Source organism: Hyaena hyaena, unplaced genomic scaffold (genome assembly GCF_003009895.1).
Source record: "Hyaena hyaena isolate Hyena2069 unplaced genomic scaffold, ASM300989v1 scaffold_60, whole genome shotgun sequence".
In the NCBI taxonomy this organism is placed as follows: Eukaryota; Metazoa; Chordata; class Mammalia; order Carnivora; family Hyaenidae; genus Hyaena; species Hyaena hyaena.
Window position 1 is genome coordinate 1,007,151 of NW_024080692.1, and position 15,932 is coordinate 1,023,082.

General features: G+C 43.8%; 2 protein-coding genes and 1 long non-coding RNA gene across 6 annotated transcripts in view; 2 read left to right on the forward strand and 1 right to left on the reverse strand.

The window, feature by feature from the left end:
* Positions 1-7,275, forward strand: part of SYCP2L (synaptonemal complex protein 2 like) — a 102,104-nt gene extending 94,829 nt beyond the window's left edge. Inside the window, exon 28 of the mRNA XM_039231865.1 lies at positions 6,867-7,275. Coding sequence (XP_039087796.1) covers positions 6,867-7,275 — 409 coding nt within the window. The remainder of the gene's footprint in view (positions 1-6,866) is intronic.
* Positions 7,276-7,564: 289 nt separating this feature from the next.
* Positions 7,565-15,486, forward strand: LOC120231669. Of its 2 annotated transcripts, none has more exons than XR_005528375.1 (4): positions 7,565-8,089; positions 8,823-8,931; positions 13,834-13,915; positions 15,364-15,486. It is a non-coding gene; the product is annotated as an uncharacterized LOC120231669 (long non-coding RNA). The 2 variants fall into 2 exon arrangements; XR_005528376.1 differs by lacking the exon at positions 7,565-8,089 and adding an exon at positions 8,407-8,435.
* Positions 10,901-15,932, reverse strand: part of ELOVL2 (ELOVL fatty acid elongase 2) — a 28,135-nt gene continuing 23,103 nt past the window's right edge. For all 3 annotated transcript variants that reach the window (XM_039231859.1, XM_039231860.1, XM_039231861.1), the window contains exon 7: positions 10,901-13,921. In XM_039231859.1, coding sequence (XP_039087790.1) covers positions 13,796-13,921 — 126 coding nt within the window. In that variant the 3' untranslated portion in view covers positions 10,901-13,795. The remainder of the gene's footprint in view (positions 13,922-15,932) is intronic.

The window sequence follows — 15,932 nt, forward strand, 5'->3', positions numbered from 1 at the left end:
CAGAGGAGAGGGAGACACAGAATCTGAAGCAGCCAGACTCTGAGCTGTCAGCACAGAGCCTGACATGGAGCTCGCATTCACAAACCACGAGATCATGACCTGAGCCGAAGTCAGACACTTAACGGAGCCCCCAGGTGCCCCCTCACCTCAATTTTTTGAGAGTTTTTATCATGAATAAATGTTAAATCTTGCCAAATGCTTTTTCTGCATCTATTGAGAGGATTATAGGTTTTTTATCCTTTGTTGATATGGTGTATGCTGTTGACTAATTTGGGAATATTGTACCATCCTTGCACTCCAGGACTAAATTCCACCTGAACGTGATGAATGATTTTTTTATTGTTGTATGTGGCTTGCTAATATTTTGTTGAGGAGTTTTGCATCTTTGTTCATTAGGGATATTGGCTTGTGGTTTTCTTTTATTGTGATGTCTTTGGTTTTGGTATCACAGTAATACTGGCCTTACAGAATGTATTTGGAAGCTTTCCTTCCTTTTCTAATCTTTTGGAATTGTTTGAGGAGAATAGGTATTAAATCTTCTTCAAATATCTGATAAAATTCAATTGTGAATCCATCTGGTCCTGGACTTTTATTTTTTGGTAGTCTTTAAATAACTGATTCGATTTTATTACTTGTGATCAGTCTATTCAGATTTTCTATTTCTTCCTGGCTCAGTTTTGGAAGATTATATGTTTCTAAGAATTTATCCATTTCTTTTAGGTTTTCCAGTTTGTTGGAATATAATTTTTCACAGTAATCGCTTATATTTTTTTGTGTTTTTGTGGTATGAGTTGTTACTTCTCTTTTTTCATTTGTAATTTTATTTGGGTCCTTTATCTTTTTTTTTTTCTTGATTAGTTTGGCTAAGAAATTGAATATTGTTTATCTTTTGAAAGGACCAGTTCTTTGTTTTATTGATTTTTTTTCTAAGTGTCTGTGTCATTTATTTATGCTTTGCTCTTTATTATTTCCTTTCTTCTACTTACCTCAGGCTTTGTTATTCTTTTTCTAATTCCTTTAGGTTTTTGGGCAGACTATTTGAAATTTTTCTTTTTCCTTGAGGCAGGCCTGTACTGCCATATACTTTGCTCTTAGAATGCTTTTGCTGTTCCTCTGAGATTTTGGACCATTATGTTTCCATTTTCATTTGTTTCCATGTTTTTTAAATTTCTTCTTTGATTACTTCATTGGCCCATTGGCTGTTTAGTATCATGTTGTTTTGTCCCCATGTGTTTGTTTTTTTCTTATGAATTATAACTAGTTTTATACTGTGGTGGTCAGAAGAGATACATGGTTTGATTTCAGCCTTCTTAAATTTACTGAGGCTCATTTTATGGCCTAACATGATCTGTTTCATGTGCACTTGAAAAGAATGTGGATTCTATTGTTTTGGGGTTGAATGTTCTGTATATATCTGTTATGTCCATCTGGTCCAATGTGTCATTCAAAGACTGCTTCTTTATTGAATTTCTGTCTAGATTATCTATCCATTGATGTAAGCAGAGTATTAAAGTCCCCTACGTTTGTATTCTCATCGATTTATCTCTTTATGTCCATTAATATTTGCTTTATGTATTTTGATGCAAGTGTTGGCTGCATAGATATTTACAGTTGTATCCTCTTGTTGGACTGATCGCTTTATCATTATGTAATGGCTTTTTTTTAAATCTCTTGTTAAAATCTTTGTTTTAAAGCCTATTTTGTCTAATATAAGTATTGCTACCCTGGCGTTTTTTGTCACTTCCATTTGCACGGGGAATATTTTTCAATCCCTTCTCTTTCAGTCTGTATGTGTCTTTACATCTGAGATGAATCTCTTGTAGGCAGCAGATAGATGGGTCTTGTTTGTTTTGTTTTGTTTTTTAGTTCCATTCCACCACTCTGTCCTTAAAAAAAATTTTTTTAATGTTTATTTCTGAGAGAGAGGGACAGACAGAGTGCAAGCGGGGGAGGTGCAGAGAGAGAGAGAGGGAGGCACAGAATCTGAAGCAGGCTCCAGGCTCTGAGCTGTCAGCACAGAGCCCAATGCAGGGCTCAAACCCACAGACGGATAGATCCGTTGAGCAGAAGTCGGATGCTCAACCGACTGAGCCACCCAGGCACCAGAATGAACCCAATCACCTCTCTGTCTTTTGACTGGAGTATTTAGGTCATTTACATTTAAAGTAATTATTGATAGTAATGTATCTATTGCCATTTAAAAAATTTTGTTTTCTGATTGTTTTTGTACTTGTTTCTTCTCTTGCTCCCTTTGTGATTGATGAATATCTATAGTGTTTTATTTGCTTTTCTTTCTCTTTATTTTTTGTGTATCTATCATAGGTTTTGGGTTTATGGTAACCATGAGGTTATTGTTTACATCCTAAGTAAATGCCATTCCATGTTAATCTGATGGTCATTTAAGTTCAAACACATTCTTAAAGAGGAAAAAATACATTTTTCTGTTTCCCTCTTCTCTTTTTACTCCCTTCTCCACATTTAAAATATGTATTGTCATATTTTACATCTTTTTATTTCTTCTTTGACTTATGTCTAATTGTGGCCATTTCTTTTCCACTTAAAGAATTCCTTTTAACATTTTTCATAATGTTAATTATGAAATTTTATGATTTAATGGTGATAAACTACTTTATCTTTTTATAAATTACTTTATCTTTAGACTACTTTAATGATTTTATGACCTAATGGTGATAAACTAGTTTATCTTTTGTTTGTCTGGGAAATTTTATCTCTCCTTCAGATCAGAATGATAGCCTTGCCAGGTAGTCTTGATTGTAGGTTTTTTTGCTTTCAGCACTTGGAATGTACTATGCCACTCTCTTCTGGCCTGCACAGTTTCTGCTGAAAAGTCAGCTAATAGCTTTATAAGTTTTCCATTGTAGGTAACTTTCTTGCTGCGTTTGAGATTCTCTCTTTATCTTTAAACCGTGATGTTTTAATTATTATGTGCTATGTTGTGGACCTCCTTGGGTTCATCTTGTTTGGAACTCTCTGTGCTGCTTTGACTTGGGAATATCTATTTCCCTCATTAAAGTAGGAAAGTTTTCAGTTATTTCTCTTTTTAAAGTTTTTTTATTTTTAATTTTTTTTAATATTGTATTTATTTTTGGGAGACAGAGAAAGAGAGCAGCATGAGCAAGGAAGGAAAGAAAGAGAGGAGATACAGAATCTCAAGCAGGTTCCAACCTGTCAGCACAGAGCCTGACGTGGGGCTCAAACCCATAAACCATGAGATCATGATCTGAACCAAAGTCAGTTGCTTAACCGACTGAGCCACCCAGGCACCTCAGTTTGTTTGAGGGATGGGTGAGAGACAGAATCCCAAGTAGGCTCCACACTCTATGCTGAGCCTGATGTGGGGCATGGTCCCACCACTGTGAAATCATGACCTGAACTGAAATCAATATCAGACCCTTAACCAACTGAGCTACTCAGGCACTCCTTCAGCTTTTGTTTCTCTAAATAAGTTTTCTACACATTTCTGTCTCCTTCTCGGACCCATATAGTGCAAGTGTTTGTTCACTTGATGAGAGCTCTACCTAAGAGCTCTCTTAACCTCATTAAAAAAAATTTTTTTCTCCTTTGTTTAGCTTGTTTCCATTACTCTTCCATATTGCTGAAATGTTCCTCTGCATCTTCTAATCTGTTGATTCCCTTTAGTGTTTTCTTACTTCAGTTATTGTATTCTTCAGCTCTGCTTGGTTCTGTTTTTTTTTTTTTAAGTTTGTTTGTTTTTGAGCACGAGAGAACCAGTGGGACAGGCAGAGAGGGAGACAGGATCAGAAGTGGTCTCTGCTCATAGCAGAGAGCCTGATCCAATGCGGGGCTCAAACTCACACACTGCGAGATCATGACATGAGCTGAAGTTGGACACTTAACCGAATGAGCATCCCAGGTGCAGCCTCTGCTGGGTTCTTTTTAATATTTTTCTGTCTCACTGAGTCCTTCTATTTTTTTCTCCAGTCCAGTAATATCTTTGTAATCATTACTTCAAATTTTTTTATCAGACATATTGCTTATCTGTTCCATTTGGTCATTTTTCTGGTCCTTTTTCTGAGTTTTTTTTTTTTTTTAAAGCATTATTCCTCTGTCTCCCCATTTTGCTTGACTTTCTGTGCTTATTTCTGTGGATTAAGCAAAATAGCTACTTCCTTAAAGTTGAAGGCGTGGTCTCCTCTATGGTGTCCCCTATGTAGATAGTGTGTGCGTTGTGACTTCTGCTCGAGCTGTGGCTGTATACACTAGTTACTTTTATAAACCATGGCTTTTTACAGAAAGGATAAAAAATATAATAAAATTTAAAAAAGAGTAAAAACTAAAATAAAAATATGACCAAAAAGAAAAAAAATAAAAACAAGACCTGACAAATTTTAAAAAGTAAAAGAAATAAAAACCCTACAAAACCTTAGCTTGTTTTCTGTATCCCAGCACCACAGGGTAGCTAATGTGAGCTTGGGAATGCTGGGCTTACTGAGGTGGCTTACTCACCATGAGCCGGACACTGTTCTGGTCTGAACTTAAAAAAAAAATTTAATGTTTACCTACGTGAGAGAGAGAGAGAGAGACAGTGTGAGTGGGGGAGGGGCAGAGAGAGGGAGGCAGAATCCGAAGCAGGCTCCAGGCTCTGAGCTGCCAGCACAGAGCCCAATGCGGGGTTTAAACCCACAAACCATGAGATCATGACCTGAGCTGAAGTCTGACGCTCAACCGAGCCACCCAGGGGCCCATGTTCTGGTCTGAACTTTTACAGTGGAGGGGAAGAGAACCTTCCCAGAGGTCCTCAGCCCATTTAAACCTTTTTTTTCTTGTGTCCCATCATGACCTGGGCTGCTGTGAGCTTCAGGACACTAGGGTTCCTGAGGTCACAAGCTCCCTGTGATGACTAGACTCACCACTTATGATGTCAGGGCCTTCCAATATGGCGTCTGAACCTACCCCTTATGGGCAGCCAGGCCTTGCTCCAGTCTGGGCCCTTCAGGTGGAAGGGAGAGAGCTCCCATAGTTCCTCTGCCTTTTAAAAAATTTTGTTTACATTTACTTTTTGAGAGACAGAGGCAGAGCACAAGTGGGGGAGGGGCAGAGAGAGAATGAGACAGAATCCGAAGCAGGCTCCAGGCTCTGAGCTGTCAGCACAGAGCCAGACATAGAGCTTAAACTCAAACCGTGAGATCATGACCTGAGCCGAATGCTTAACTGACTGAGCCACCCAGCCTCCTCTGCCCCTTTAAACCGTGGTTCTTTTTCCATGTTCCAGCATGTGTCTAGGGCTGGTGTTGGCCTATGGACCCTGGGTTCGCTGATGTCACCAGCCCACTGAAACAACCAGACCTGCTTGCCATGGTGGCTGGACTCTTTCCAGTCCAGGCTTCTAAGGGAGGATGGGAATGTAAACCGTGTCATTCTCTGGTCCCTCTGACCTGGAACGCTTTCCTGCAGACTCTTGCTGCTTGGCAGAGTTCTGTGTTGTCTCTTTTATGTGCTAGTTGCTCTCTTAAACCTTTGTTTTTTTCTGTGCCCAAGGACAGAGAGGGACCTGTTCCTAATTTCTCAGTACTGTCCTTCCCTACTCCTGGTCACAGATTTGGGAGTGGGGATTCCCTTTGTGACACATCTCCACCTCTCTTGCTGGTTTCTTTGCCTTTGGTTGTTTAGTAGCTGTTCAGTCAGCCCTCGATCGTTCTTCAGGAGGAATTGTTCCATTAATGATGTAATTTGGTGTGTTCTGTGGGGGGAGGGGAGTTCAGAGTCTTCCTACGCTGCCATCTTGAATTGGAATTGGACTTCGCAGTTTGAAACCCAAGCTGGGCTGCATGAGTGACCTTCCCCTTTGTGTCTCTCCCACCCCGTGGCTCCTTCTCCACCCTTGCTGTGGCAAAGAGAGTGAGGCCAAACCTTTCCCAGGGGCAGGACACCCCTGGGCTGCTCTCTGTGTGGGGTTTGCTCAAGGTCAGAGATGGCTTTAAGGAGATTCCGCAGTGATGTGGATTCTGAGTATTTTTCCTGTGGGAACAAAGTGACGGGCCTGGCTGCCTGATCCCTACCCTGAAACTGCAAGTTCATACAGACTTGCCCTCCCACCACAACTCACTCACCTTCACTCTCTTTTAGCGACTATAGCTCTCCCTCCATGCTTCCAATTCTTAGACATTGATTTGGGGGGTGGGGGGGGGAGCTTTCACTCTAAAGTCCCTGAAATTTGCTAACTGCCTCCCGCTGACTAAACCGAATGCCCTTTTATCAGCATTTGCCCAGCTGATAACCTTGCAGCATTTGACTGTTTAAATCTTCTCTTTCCTTGGCCTCTGGGACACTACTTCCTCCTCTTTCTATCGGTGCTTCTTAGGCTTTCCTTTCTGGTTAATTCTCTGGGAGGTGCCAGGTTTCTCCTCTCCCTGTCTTTTAAGCACAAAGGTTTCTTGAGCCCCAGTGCATTTGCACTTGCCTGCTAGAAAAGCCCCAACTGGGTATCACGCATGCACCTTATACCGAGTACGTCCCCAACTCACTCATCATCTGCCGCAGCCCTGTCCCAGCGCAGACCCTCCCCTGCAGAGCTCATGGCATCGCCCTCCTCTCCTGTGCTAAGCTCAGAACCTTGTCTTTGACTCTTCCCCTCCCCTACCTTAAAGTTTTTATGGCATCTTCCAATAAAATCCATTTGATCTTCCCCTCCCAATTCTGTCTCTCTGCCCCTGGCTTCTCCTAGCTCTTCTTCCTCCAGTTATCAAGTTCTCTTTCTCCATAGCATCTAACCCAGTATCCATCTCCCCGCTGACTCCTGTCCCAGCTCCCTGTTAGTGGCAGTCAAGGCTGTGCACGTTCAGCCTTATCTTCTACCCCTACCTGTCACCCTGTCCACCCTGTAGTGAAGCTGCCTCTTTACTAGTGGAAGTTTCCGGAATGCACAGTGACAGCACTGTCATTGCGCCTTTCTCTAATACCGTTGCTTCTGCTGGAAAAAGTCTTCACCTATTCTCTCCTCCTCCCACCCATGAGTCTTTAAATGTGCTTCCAGGCCCGGCTCCAGTTCTGTTTCTTCACATAAGGGGCTCCTCACCTCCCCCGGTTATAACCCCTCCTCTGGGCTTGTTTGATGACCTTACTCCTGTCCGCGATCACGCACGTCTCGTGCTTCCCATGCACTTGGCCAGCTCGCTCACCTTGTGCCTTCGCAGAAATGGAAGGGAGATGACCTACGGAGCAGCCTCAGAAAGAGACAGCAGAACATCAGGGCTCCTACGGGGTCTCGGAAGCCAAAGCACAAGAGAATTTTGAGAAGGAGGCCGTGAGCCCTTTTGTGGGGCAGTGAAGCCAAGAAGGGTAGAAACAAGTCCTGGGGTCTTGGTCATTTTACCAGGGGAACATGTGATCGATTTTTTTTTTTAATTTTTTAATGTTTTTCATTTACTTCTAGGAGAGAGAGAGAGACAGCGTGAGCAGGGGAGGGTCAGAGAGAGAGGGAGTCACACACTGAAACAGGCTCCAGGCTCTGAGCTGGCAGTCAGCACAGAGCCCGAAGCGGGGCTCGAACCCAAGAACAGCGAGATCATGACCAAAGCGAAAGTCGGACGCTAAACAGACTAAGCCACCCAGGAGCCCCCATGTGATCGTTTTTGTGTGTCAGCTTGGTGATGCTGTGGTGCCTGCTTGCCTGGTCAAACACCAAGCCTAGATTTGCTGTGAAGGTGTTTACAGATGTGACTGACCTTTAACTCCGTGTACTTTGAAAAAAGCAGGTCATCCTCCGTAGTGCGGGTGGGCCTCCTCTAACCAGTTGAAGGCCTGAAGAGCAGAGACAGGCTGAAAAAGCAGCAAATCAGCCTCAATATTGCAACACAGAAACTGAGTTTTGCGAGGCCTATTGGCCCGCTTTGCAGATTTCGGACTCAAGTTTACGCAATCGATTCTTCCCTGGGTTTCCAGGCTGCCCCTCAGATTTCACAGTTCAAGGCCCCCGCATGAGCCAAGTGCTTCAAATAAATCTCTTTATATATTATTGGTTCTGTTTCTTGGAGAATTCCAGCCAATACAGGATGCCTCAAAGCCAGTGTACTGAGACATCTCCCAGGAGTTGAAGAAACAAAGCACGGTATGTGTGTGTATGTGTGTGAGAGAGAGAGAGTGAGAGAGAGAGGGAGGAAGGTGGGAGAGTCGGGGTGGTGAGACTATACGGACAAATGTCAATGAGTCCAGAATTTTTTTGTTCTTTAAGAAAACTAGCATCTGTAAGTAAAACAGTACGTTTCCAAGGTGAAAAGACTCAGTTTTGCATGAGGTCAGGACGTGGGTCTGTTGTCTTTGTGGCCGAGGCCAGGGGTGTGAGCGGCGGTGACCCGTGGTAGGGGCGAGTGTAGCTCTGTGACACGGGCCAGCTGTGCGCACAGCTCTGTGACACTGGCTTCTGCAGGACACTCTCATCAGGAAGCTCAGAGGCAGTAAGTCTGATGGGGGTCAGTGTGTTCTCGGGGGCCCCGGCTCGCTCTTGATCTCCCCACTCTGAATCTACCCTTCCTGACGGCCTGCCCGCCCGGTGGCCTTGTATTTTAAGTTCTTTCTCCTGTGGGAACAAAATACAAGTCCGTGCCCCCCCCCCCCCACCGCCCCCGGTGTAAGTGGTGTCTGTGAACCTCGTGTGTTACCGGAAATAGTAGGGTTTGCAGAGGGTGGCAACTGCTTGTTTTCCCCCTAGAAGGTGCCCGCTGGGCATGAGCTCTTAAGAGCAGAGCGCTTGTCTGTTCTCTTCACCATTTTATTCCAAATGCCGGGCACTTAGGAGGCACTCAAATACTTGTTCAAGTAATGGTGACTCCATTGGCTCCTAGGTGTTTAACCTCTGGAATTTTCTTGGACAAAGTCTGCTCATCTATATGGACAATTTCCCATCCATCACAACTAAGCTCAGGCATTGCCTCCTGTAGGAAAGTTTTCTTGGTAAGCTATTTTTTTTTAAGTTTATTTTTAAGAGAGAGAGAGACTGGGGAAGGGCACAGAGGGAAGGGGAGAGAGAATCCCAAACAGGCTCCGTCCTGTCACCGCAGACACGGGGCTTGAACTCATGAACTGTGAGATCGTGACCTGAGCAGAAAGACGTTTAACTGATGAAGCCACCCAGGCGTCCTGTTTTTTAACACTTCCATCACTTTATAACTAAACATTTCTCCATCTGCTTAACCACACAATGAACTCTCAGGGCAGATAGTTCACATGGGGCGTGTCTGCATTTCTAGTGTAACACACAGCACGGGGCGAGGGAGGTTTGACAAATACTGAAGTGAACATTACTATTTCCAGAGTTTGTCAGATCCCAGAGGACTACACCAGCGTTAGAGAAATAAAGGCCAGTTTTACACGGACTGGCCCAGGTAGAGTGCTTACAGCAGAGCAATCTGCAACTTCTGTTTGTTACTAGCAGGTGTGAAGTTCATTTCCCTCTGCATCTATGACAGCAACCCAGGCAAAACTGCGAAACTTTGCCTTCTGTCGTCCAAAGCTCGGGAGTCAGACCCAAATGCCTTCGGGGCTCGGCCAGGTTTACTGACTGAAGGCAAAAGGTAGCTGTGGCTCCAGGCTACAGACGGCAGAGATGGGCGCCAAGAGCTTGGCGTGCTGCTGACCGTGACCTGGCGTCAGACACCTTCGGACAGGGCTCCTGTGAGCTGCCCCGCAGATGACTGCATTTACACACTGCTCGATGCGGGTAGAAGTTAGATTTGCGCGCCCTCTGTTATTCTAGTGTCCCCTCTACACGCTTTAATGTGGGAGAATGACCTGCAAACGATCGCCTTTACTCTTCAGGACTGAAAGTCACGTGTCACTTGGTGAAGGGATATTTCAGGTGACCGTAGCCTTGGAAGGGTGCTTATTTCTTTGCTTTGGAATAAAGAGAACTATCCCTTAGGTACGTGAATGTCACGGACTCTGAAGAAGGCCCGCTGTCATAAAAACACACTGGAATTTTTTTTTATAGACAAACTGAGAAATGTATTTAGGTGAATGCTCACCACCTATAAGCAGCTCTTTTACTTTGAAACAAACTACTAGGTCTTGCCACGGAGACAAAAAGGAAGCTTTTTTACATGTGAATTGGTTCCACCCACTGTTTAAAAATGAAACCTCAGTAGGTTAAAACTCTTTAAAATGTCCTCTCCAGCACACCCCACCCCCACACCAAAATCTCTCATCCCCATTCAGATAGCTAAATTGAAATTTGCCCCTTCTGTGCCATGTCCCATCCCCTACCCCCCATCCCCTTTCCCCCCACCCCTTCCCCATCCCTGTTACTCTCCAGGAATTTAAGCCATTTCATAAGCAGATTTTGAGCACATCATTTGGACCTGTCTTGTTCTCTTTAATGTAAGCGTTCAAAACTCTCCACTGATAACCCACCAATCGGTGATCCTGCCCCACGACCTTAAGTGTGTCTCGTGAGCTTCCCCATGGTCAAACCTCACATCCCACTCCTGAGCGGAAGCAGCCTCCTCTTTGCCTGTCTGGGCACTAACTAGGGGGTAGTCTGAGGCTCCAGGGCACTGTAGGATGTTTCCGCCTCACATCGTCCCCTCAACCAAGCCGGTGTGCCCATAGAGCACATTTAACATAACCATTATATTAAGCCATTAAATTTATAAGAACCATTATAGCCTCTGCTCTTCTAACTGGTCTTAAATTTTTCTTGTAATGACCATTTTCTGAAATCGTTTTACATAGTGTTCATAATACTAATAATGTCACATAAAAGGCCATGCATTTCTTATTGAAATGAAGAACTAAATGTCTAAAACTAATTACTAAATTATCCCTTTATTAAAAAAAAAATTCCTGAGTAAAATCGGTCATTTGGAATACCACGCTGACACACGTTTTATCTTCTTGGAACCAAATAAGAACAATCTCAACATGCTTTGCTTTAGTGTAAAAATCAATTTATTATACAACAATCATACAGAATGCTTTTTATCTGTCTACAAAGAAAAATGGCTTCTCCTGTCTCCCTGTCCACTCCAATCATGATATTATGTTCTTAAGTACTTTCAAAAGAAAACCAAAAAGTGATATCCTTATTTTCCAAGTAAAGAAGACTCTAGAAACATCATAAAATGATACGGAAGTATCAGATTGGTCTCTTACAAAGTGCGGCTCTGCCCATCCCAGTCAGTATCGTTTGCCTCACGAAGAAAAAGAAATACCTCTGACGGGTATAGGGAGGGCCTTGTCTTTCAATAACCCTACTGGATTGTTCAATATATAATTTTGATGGGTTGAAAATGCCTCTTCATTTCCATTTAACATTCCATTTTATTTTAAAAAATTGGAATTTTAAAGATGTGCTTGTATTAAATATTTTCATTCTTAGGAGTAAAAGGAAATTCGGGCACAAAAAGTTTGTTTTTTATTAACAGGTTACAGAGGTTTTTTTTTACCCCCTGGTTTTAGGAAAATCACATTAAATGTAGACATTTTGCTTTTTTGAAAATTCCGACACACTTAAAGACAGGTTAGAATATTTACCTGATTGAGTTTCTGCGGCTAAGATTTCCTAGCTCTGTGCGTTTGTATCAGCCCTTGACTGGTTTAAGGCTAGAAGTGCTTGATCAGGTTCACCAGGATGAAACACCCAACGGGAAACCGCGTCCTGAAACCTCTAGGTTGAGCTTGAAAGTGCAAACTACCCACGTTTCCCCCTTTGAGCTCGGAGGTTTCCAACTGCCTCGTACCTAACTTTAAGCTGTTTGCCTCTGTCATTCTGCTGAAAGCCGACTGCCGGCCCGTGAGGGCACCGAGCATGCAGGTGCCGAGGGGGCGCTGAGACTTCGCGCCTCACGGACATTTGAGAAGCAGCTGCGGACGCCGGGTGACCGGTGAGGTGTGGCTTCTCTCCGGGTCTCGTTTTTACCTGGAATGCACTTTGGTGGCAGATTTTAGCCCTTGTGTGGGACCCAGGCCTGAACTGGCGTCCACGTGCTCCGCGGGGCTGTCCCCTCAGGCCAGCTGGTGTTTCGTCCCAGCCGAGCGACAAGGGAAGTGCCCGGCCTGGCCCCTGGGTCGAAACGAGCTTCCGGGAGAGGACAATACTCGTAACAACACGGTCAGGGGGGGGTGGGAGGAAGTGGGGGTGAAGCACCCTAGAAAAATTAGTTTTAGAAAACTTAGAAAAATAAATCCAAGCGCCAGTGGGTGTCTGTTCAGTAAAAATGGACCAAATGCCCCCCAAGTTACACGCACAAATGTGCACAGCGCGTTTCGCGCGGAGATCGGCTGAGGTCAGTCACCTTCGGCAGAGCAGGCGGGGTCCCGAGGGCAGCGGACGCGAGCGAAGACCAACCGGGAGGGGCCTCTGTCGGTGTCCGTGTGCGGCTGAGCCCGAGTCCGCGCTCTTTTCTAAGCAGGGAAAATGGTTTTCAGACGAGAAAGCAGGGGGGCACCAAGGACAGCAAGGCGCTGCCACAGAGCCTGAGCGGGGGGGGGGGCTGCCTCTCCGGCACCGCCGCGTTTGACCTCAGGCTTATTCTAGAAGGAAGACCGGAAAGAAAAAGTGCCCAAGCTGACAAGTCTTAGTTTCACAGGGTATAAAGCTTCCTCACGTTTTCAAAAAATATTGTTTCCATTCTTGGTGCAATTTAGCAGTGAAAGTCCGATACTAAGGGAGGTAAAAAATATAATGTTTTCCTCCACTTTTGTGCTCGTTCCCAGGAGCACTCGTGCTACCTGGGCAGGGATAGGACATGCTGGGTTTGGCCTAATTGGCACTTGTCACTGTGGCTCGTTGCCGCCCACAGCTCAATGCTGGAATCTGTCCACAGTCCTCTTTTTCTTCCTATTTTCAAAAACTTAGCCTGCAAAGAGTGGCAGCAGGTTATCTGGGGATAATACTCACAAGAGCAGACAAATTCAGTGTCTACTTTGCCCCAACTGCTCTGATTTATAAATATTCCAGCGGCTTATTCTTCTAAGGAGAAAGGAAGATTGCTTGATCAGAAACGGGCAGCCAGATTTAGATCCTGCTTTTAAAACTGAGCATGGTGACCATTTACACCCAAAACTAGGGTATTTGACACAGGGGGTGGCCAGGACTGCATGAATAGTTAAGGGAACCAAATTAAAAGTGAGAAACGGCCCCTGAGCTAGGAGGATTTGGCAGAGTTTTTCTTCTTAGGGGAAAAAAAAAGTCATCGTCACGATAAAATACAAATTTCATTACCGTGTCACTGAGTTGAGACTTAGTGTAGGAATTTGACAGACTCTACCTTAAGAGAAAAAGTTGTGCTAGATTTTCCTGTCTTCCGTTTACAATCCATGTTCATATTTTCTGGGGTCGGGTCCTGATGGAACAAATGGACTGATTCCGCACTGGCAAATACTGCTCAACACAGATTAAGACGTACCCTGTAGTTAGAAAGGTAATTGACATTTTGATTTCAACATTTCAATCTAAATAAGACTTTTTATTTGAAGACTGGCTTCGGAAAACAAGGCTCCAGGAGTCCTGGCCTTGTATGAGTCTAAGGCATAAAGACGGCGGTTCTGGGGAGGGGTCAGTCGGGGGTGGAGGACACAGGAGCCGCACCAGGTCTGAGGTCTACAGAGTTCGGTGTTCGAGGTGGCACGTGTGTTGACGGAAGCATCAGTTAACAGATTAACCTAATAGCAATATATTAATACATTCCGGGTACAAATGATTTATGAACTCAAAAGAAATTAGTTTACGCTAAAACATATATAACTTTCAATTCAGTCTTTGCTTTAAAACAAGCGAATCTGTGAGGCTATTATATATGCTTTGTCTGTGACTCGACGTTTATTGTGCTTTCTTGCTTATCACCCCGTTCGTTGCAGTGAAGCAGGCTTTGGAGAAACCGTTCTTAACTTCTTTCCCTGAAGGTGACTCTTCTGTAGTTTTCTTCACTGGCTTTTTCCGGTACGTCTGCGGGATGTATAGATTTTGAAGGGGGGGAGAAAAAGGATTCTTGAATAAGACTTTGTCTCTGACATGGCATATAACCTAAAACAGTTCATGATTTTATTGGGTATTGGACCGGTAAGAATTCTTTTTTTTTTTTTTTTTTAGTTTATCTATTTTGAGAGAGGGAGTATAAGTAGGGGAGGGGCCTGGAGAATCCCAAGGAAGCCCCACACTGACAGTGTGGACCCCGACGTGGGGCCTGAACTCATGAACTGTGAGATCATGACCTGAGTCGAAATCAAGAGTCGGATGCTTAACCGACCGAACCACCCAGGCCCCCAGCCAAATAAGAATTTCTGTATGACAGGGGCGCCTGGGTGGCTCAGTCGGTTGGGCGTCCAACTTCGGCTCAGGTCATGATCTCATGGTTCGTGGGTTTGAGCCCCGCGTCGGGCTCTGGGCTGACAGCTAGCTCAGAGCCTGGAGCCTGTTTCAGATTCTGTGTCTCCCTCTCTCTCTGCTCCTCCCCTGCTCACACTGTCTCTATCTCTCTCTCTCAAAAATAACTATAAAAAAAAAAATTAACAAAAAAAAAGAATTTCTGTATGACAATTTTTAAGCTAATGGTTAAAAATAGGGGAAAACCCAAGACAGATTTGAATGAATTCCAGTGAAAGGTTGTTTCTTTCACCTAATCTACACTGGTTCGGATTCCTGTATTACTGGATTGGCATTCAAATTATTCTGCATCAGTTGCTTACTTGCATTTCCTAAAAATTAGATCCTTTCCAATTCAAGTTGAAAAAAGTGCTGTTACTTTAAAAGTACCAGGATCCAGGATTCTGGAGTGATTTGGGCTTTGGCATATCCATCCTATTTTGTCTAAATACCTGATTTTGTCTCATTTTTATTTTTACTTATTTAAGCACTGGTATTAACAAGGGTCAAGACTGCAATTACATACTGAACTCTGAAAGAGTAAGATTCAGTGTGAACCAATAAGTAGGGTCAAAGTTTTGAGCGCCCACAGCCCACCCTGCTGACGACACGCTCTTCCTCAAGTTCAACACCAAGTGCCAAGTCTACTCACTCAGCTTTCCTGTAACAGTCAATTTTGCTGTGGGGTGTGTTTTGGGGTGTTTTTTTGTTTTTTTTTGTTTTTTTTTGGTGGCTTTGTTTGGCTCCATCAATGGTTATTTCTTCAGAAATTCTCAAAGGAAACTTCTCTCTCTTATAAAAGACAAAGCCTTAGGCCAGTCCAATTTCAGAAACACAGGGGCTGAAAAGGCTGTCAGCGGTTCAGGGTCTCACAGTTGTACTTTGTAAGAAGCCACCGGGGGTTAACCTTTAGCAAATGCAAACTCAAAAAAGAAGCATTTGTTGTCTAAAGAAAGAAATACTTGATCTCAATTTCGAAAGTACTGTTTTGAATATAAATATGTTCTCATCTTTTTTTCATGAAGCTTACTTTCGATCTCCCCAGCCCACAAAGGAGAGCGATTTAAAATCTACCACCACCTGGGGCCTGCACCCGCTCCGCCTTCTCCCGCCTGCGTCAGTGTTTGAATTAATGGAGTTGCTTTGACGTTGCGTTTTGAAGCTCTGTTCCATTTCAATTGTTGATTGAAAAGAAAATGACGCTCAGTAAAGAAAAAGCCAATGTGACCTTTCCACGGTGGCTTGCCTTAAAAGAATTTTTTCCAGATACTGAGTTTACAACATCACTGTGGTGACAAGAGAAACACATTTTTTAATATGAAATTCATTTAGTCTGTTTTTCTCCATTTATATAGAGTTCCTGGATTCAGATATAAGACTCTTGTTTCATGTATGTGCCCCATGTTACCAGTGTGTGACTTTATTAGACTTCGTGTGCATGCACTGAAAAATGTTTAATGAAATGCCCACTAGGCTGTTCATGGTGGTTTTCCTTCAAGGGGAGGGCAGTTAGGAGTCGCACTGCTGACTCTGGGAGCCTCCATCACCAACAGGCATGTGCCACTGGGTTTCCTTGGCCAAAGTACACACCGAC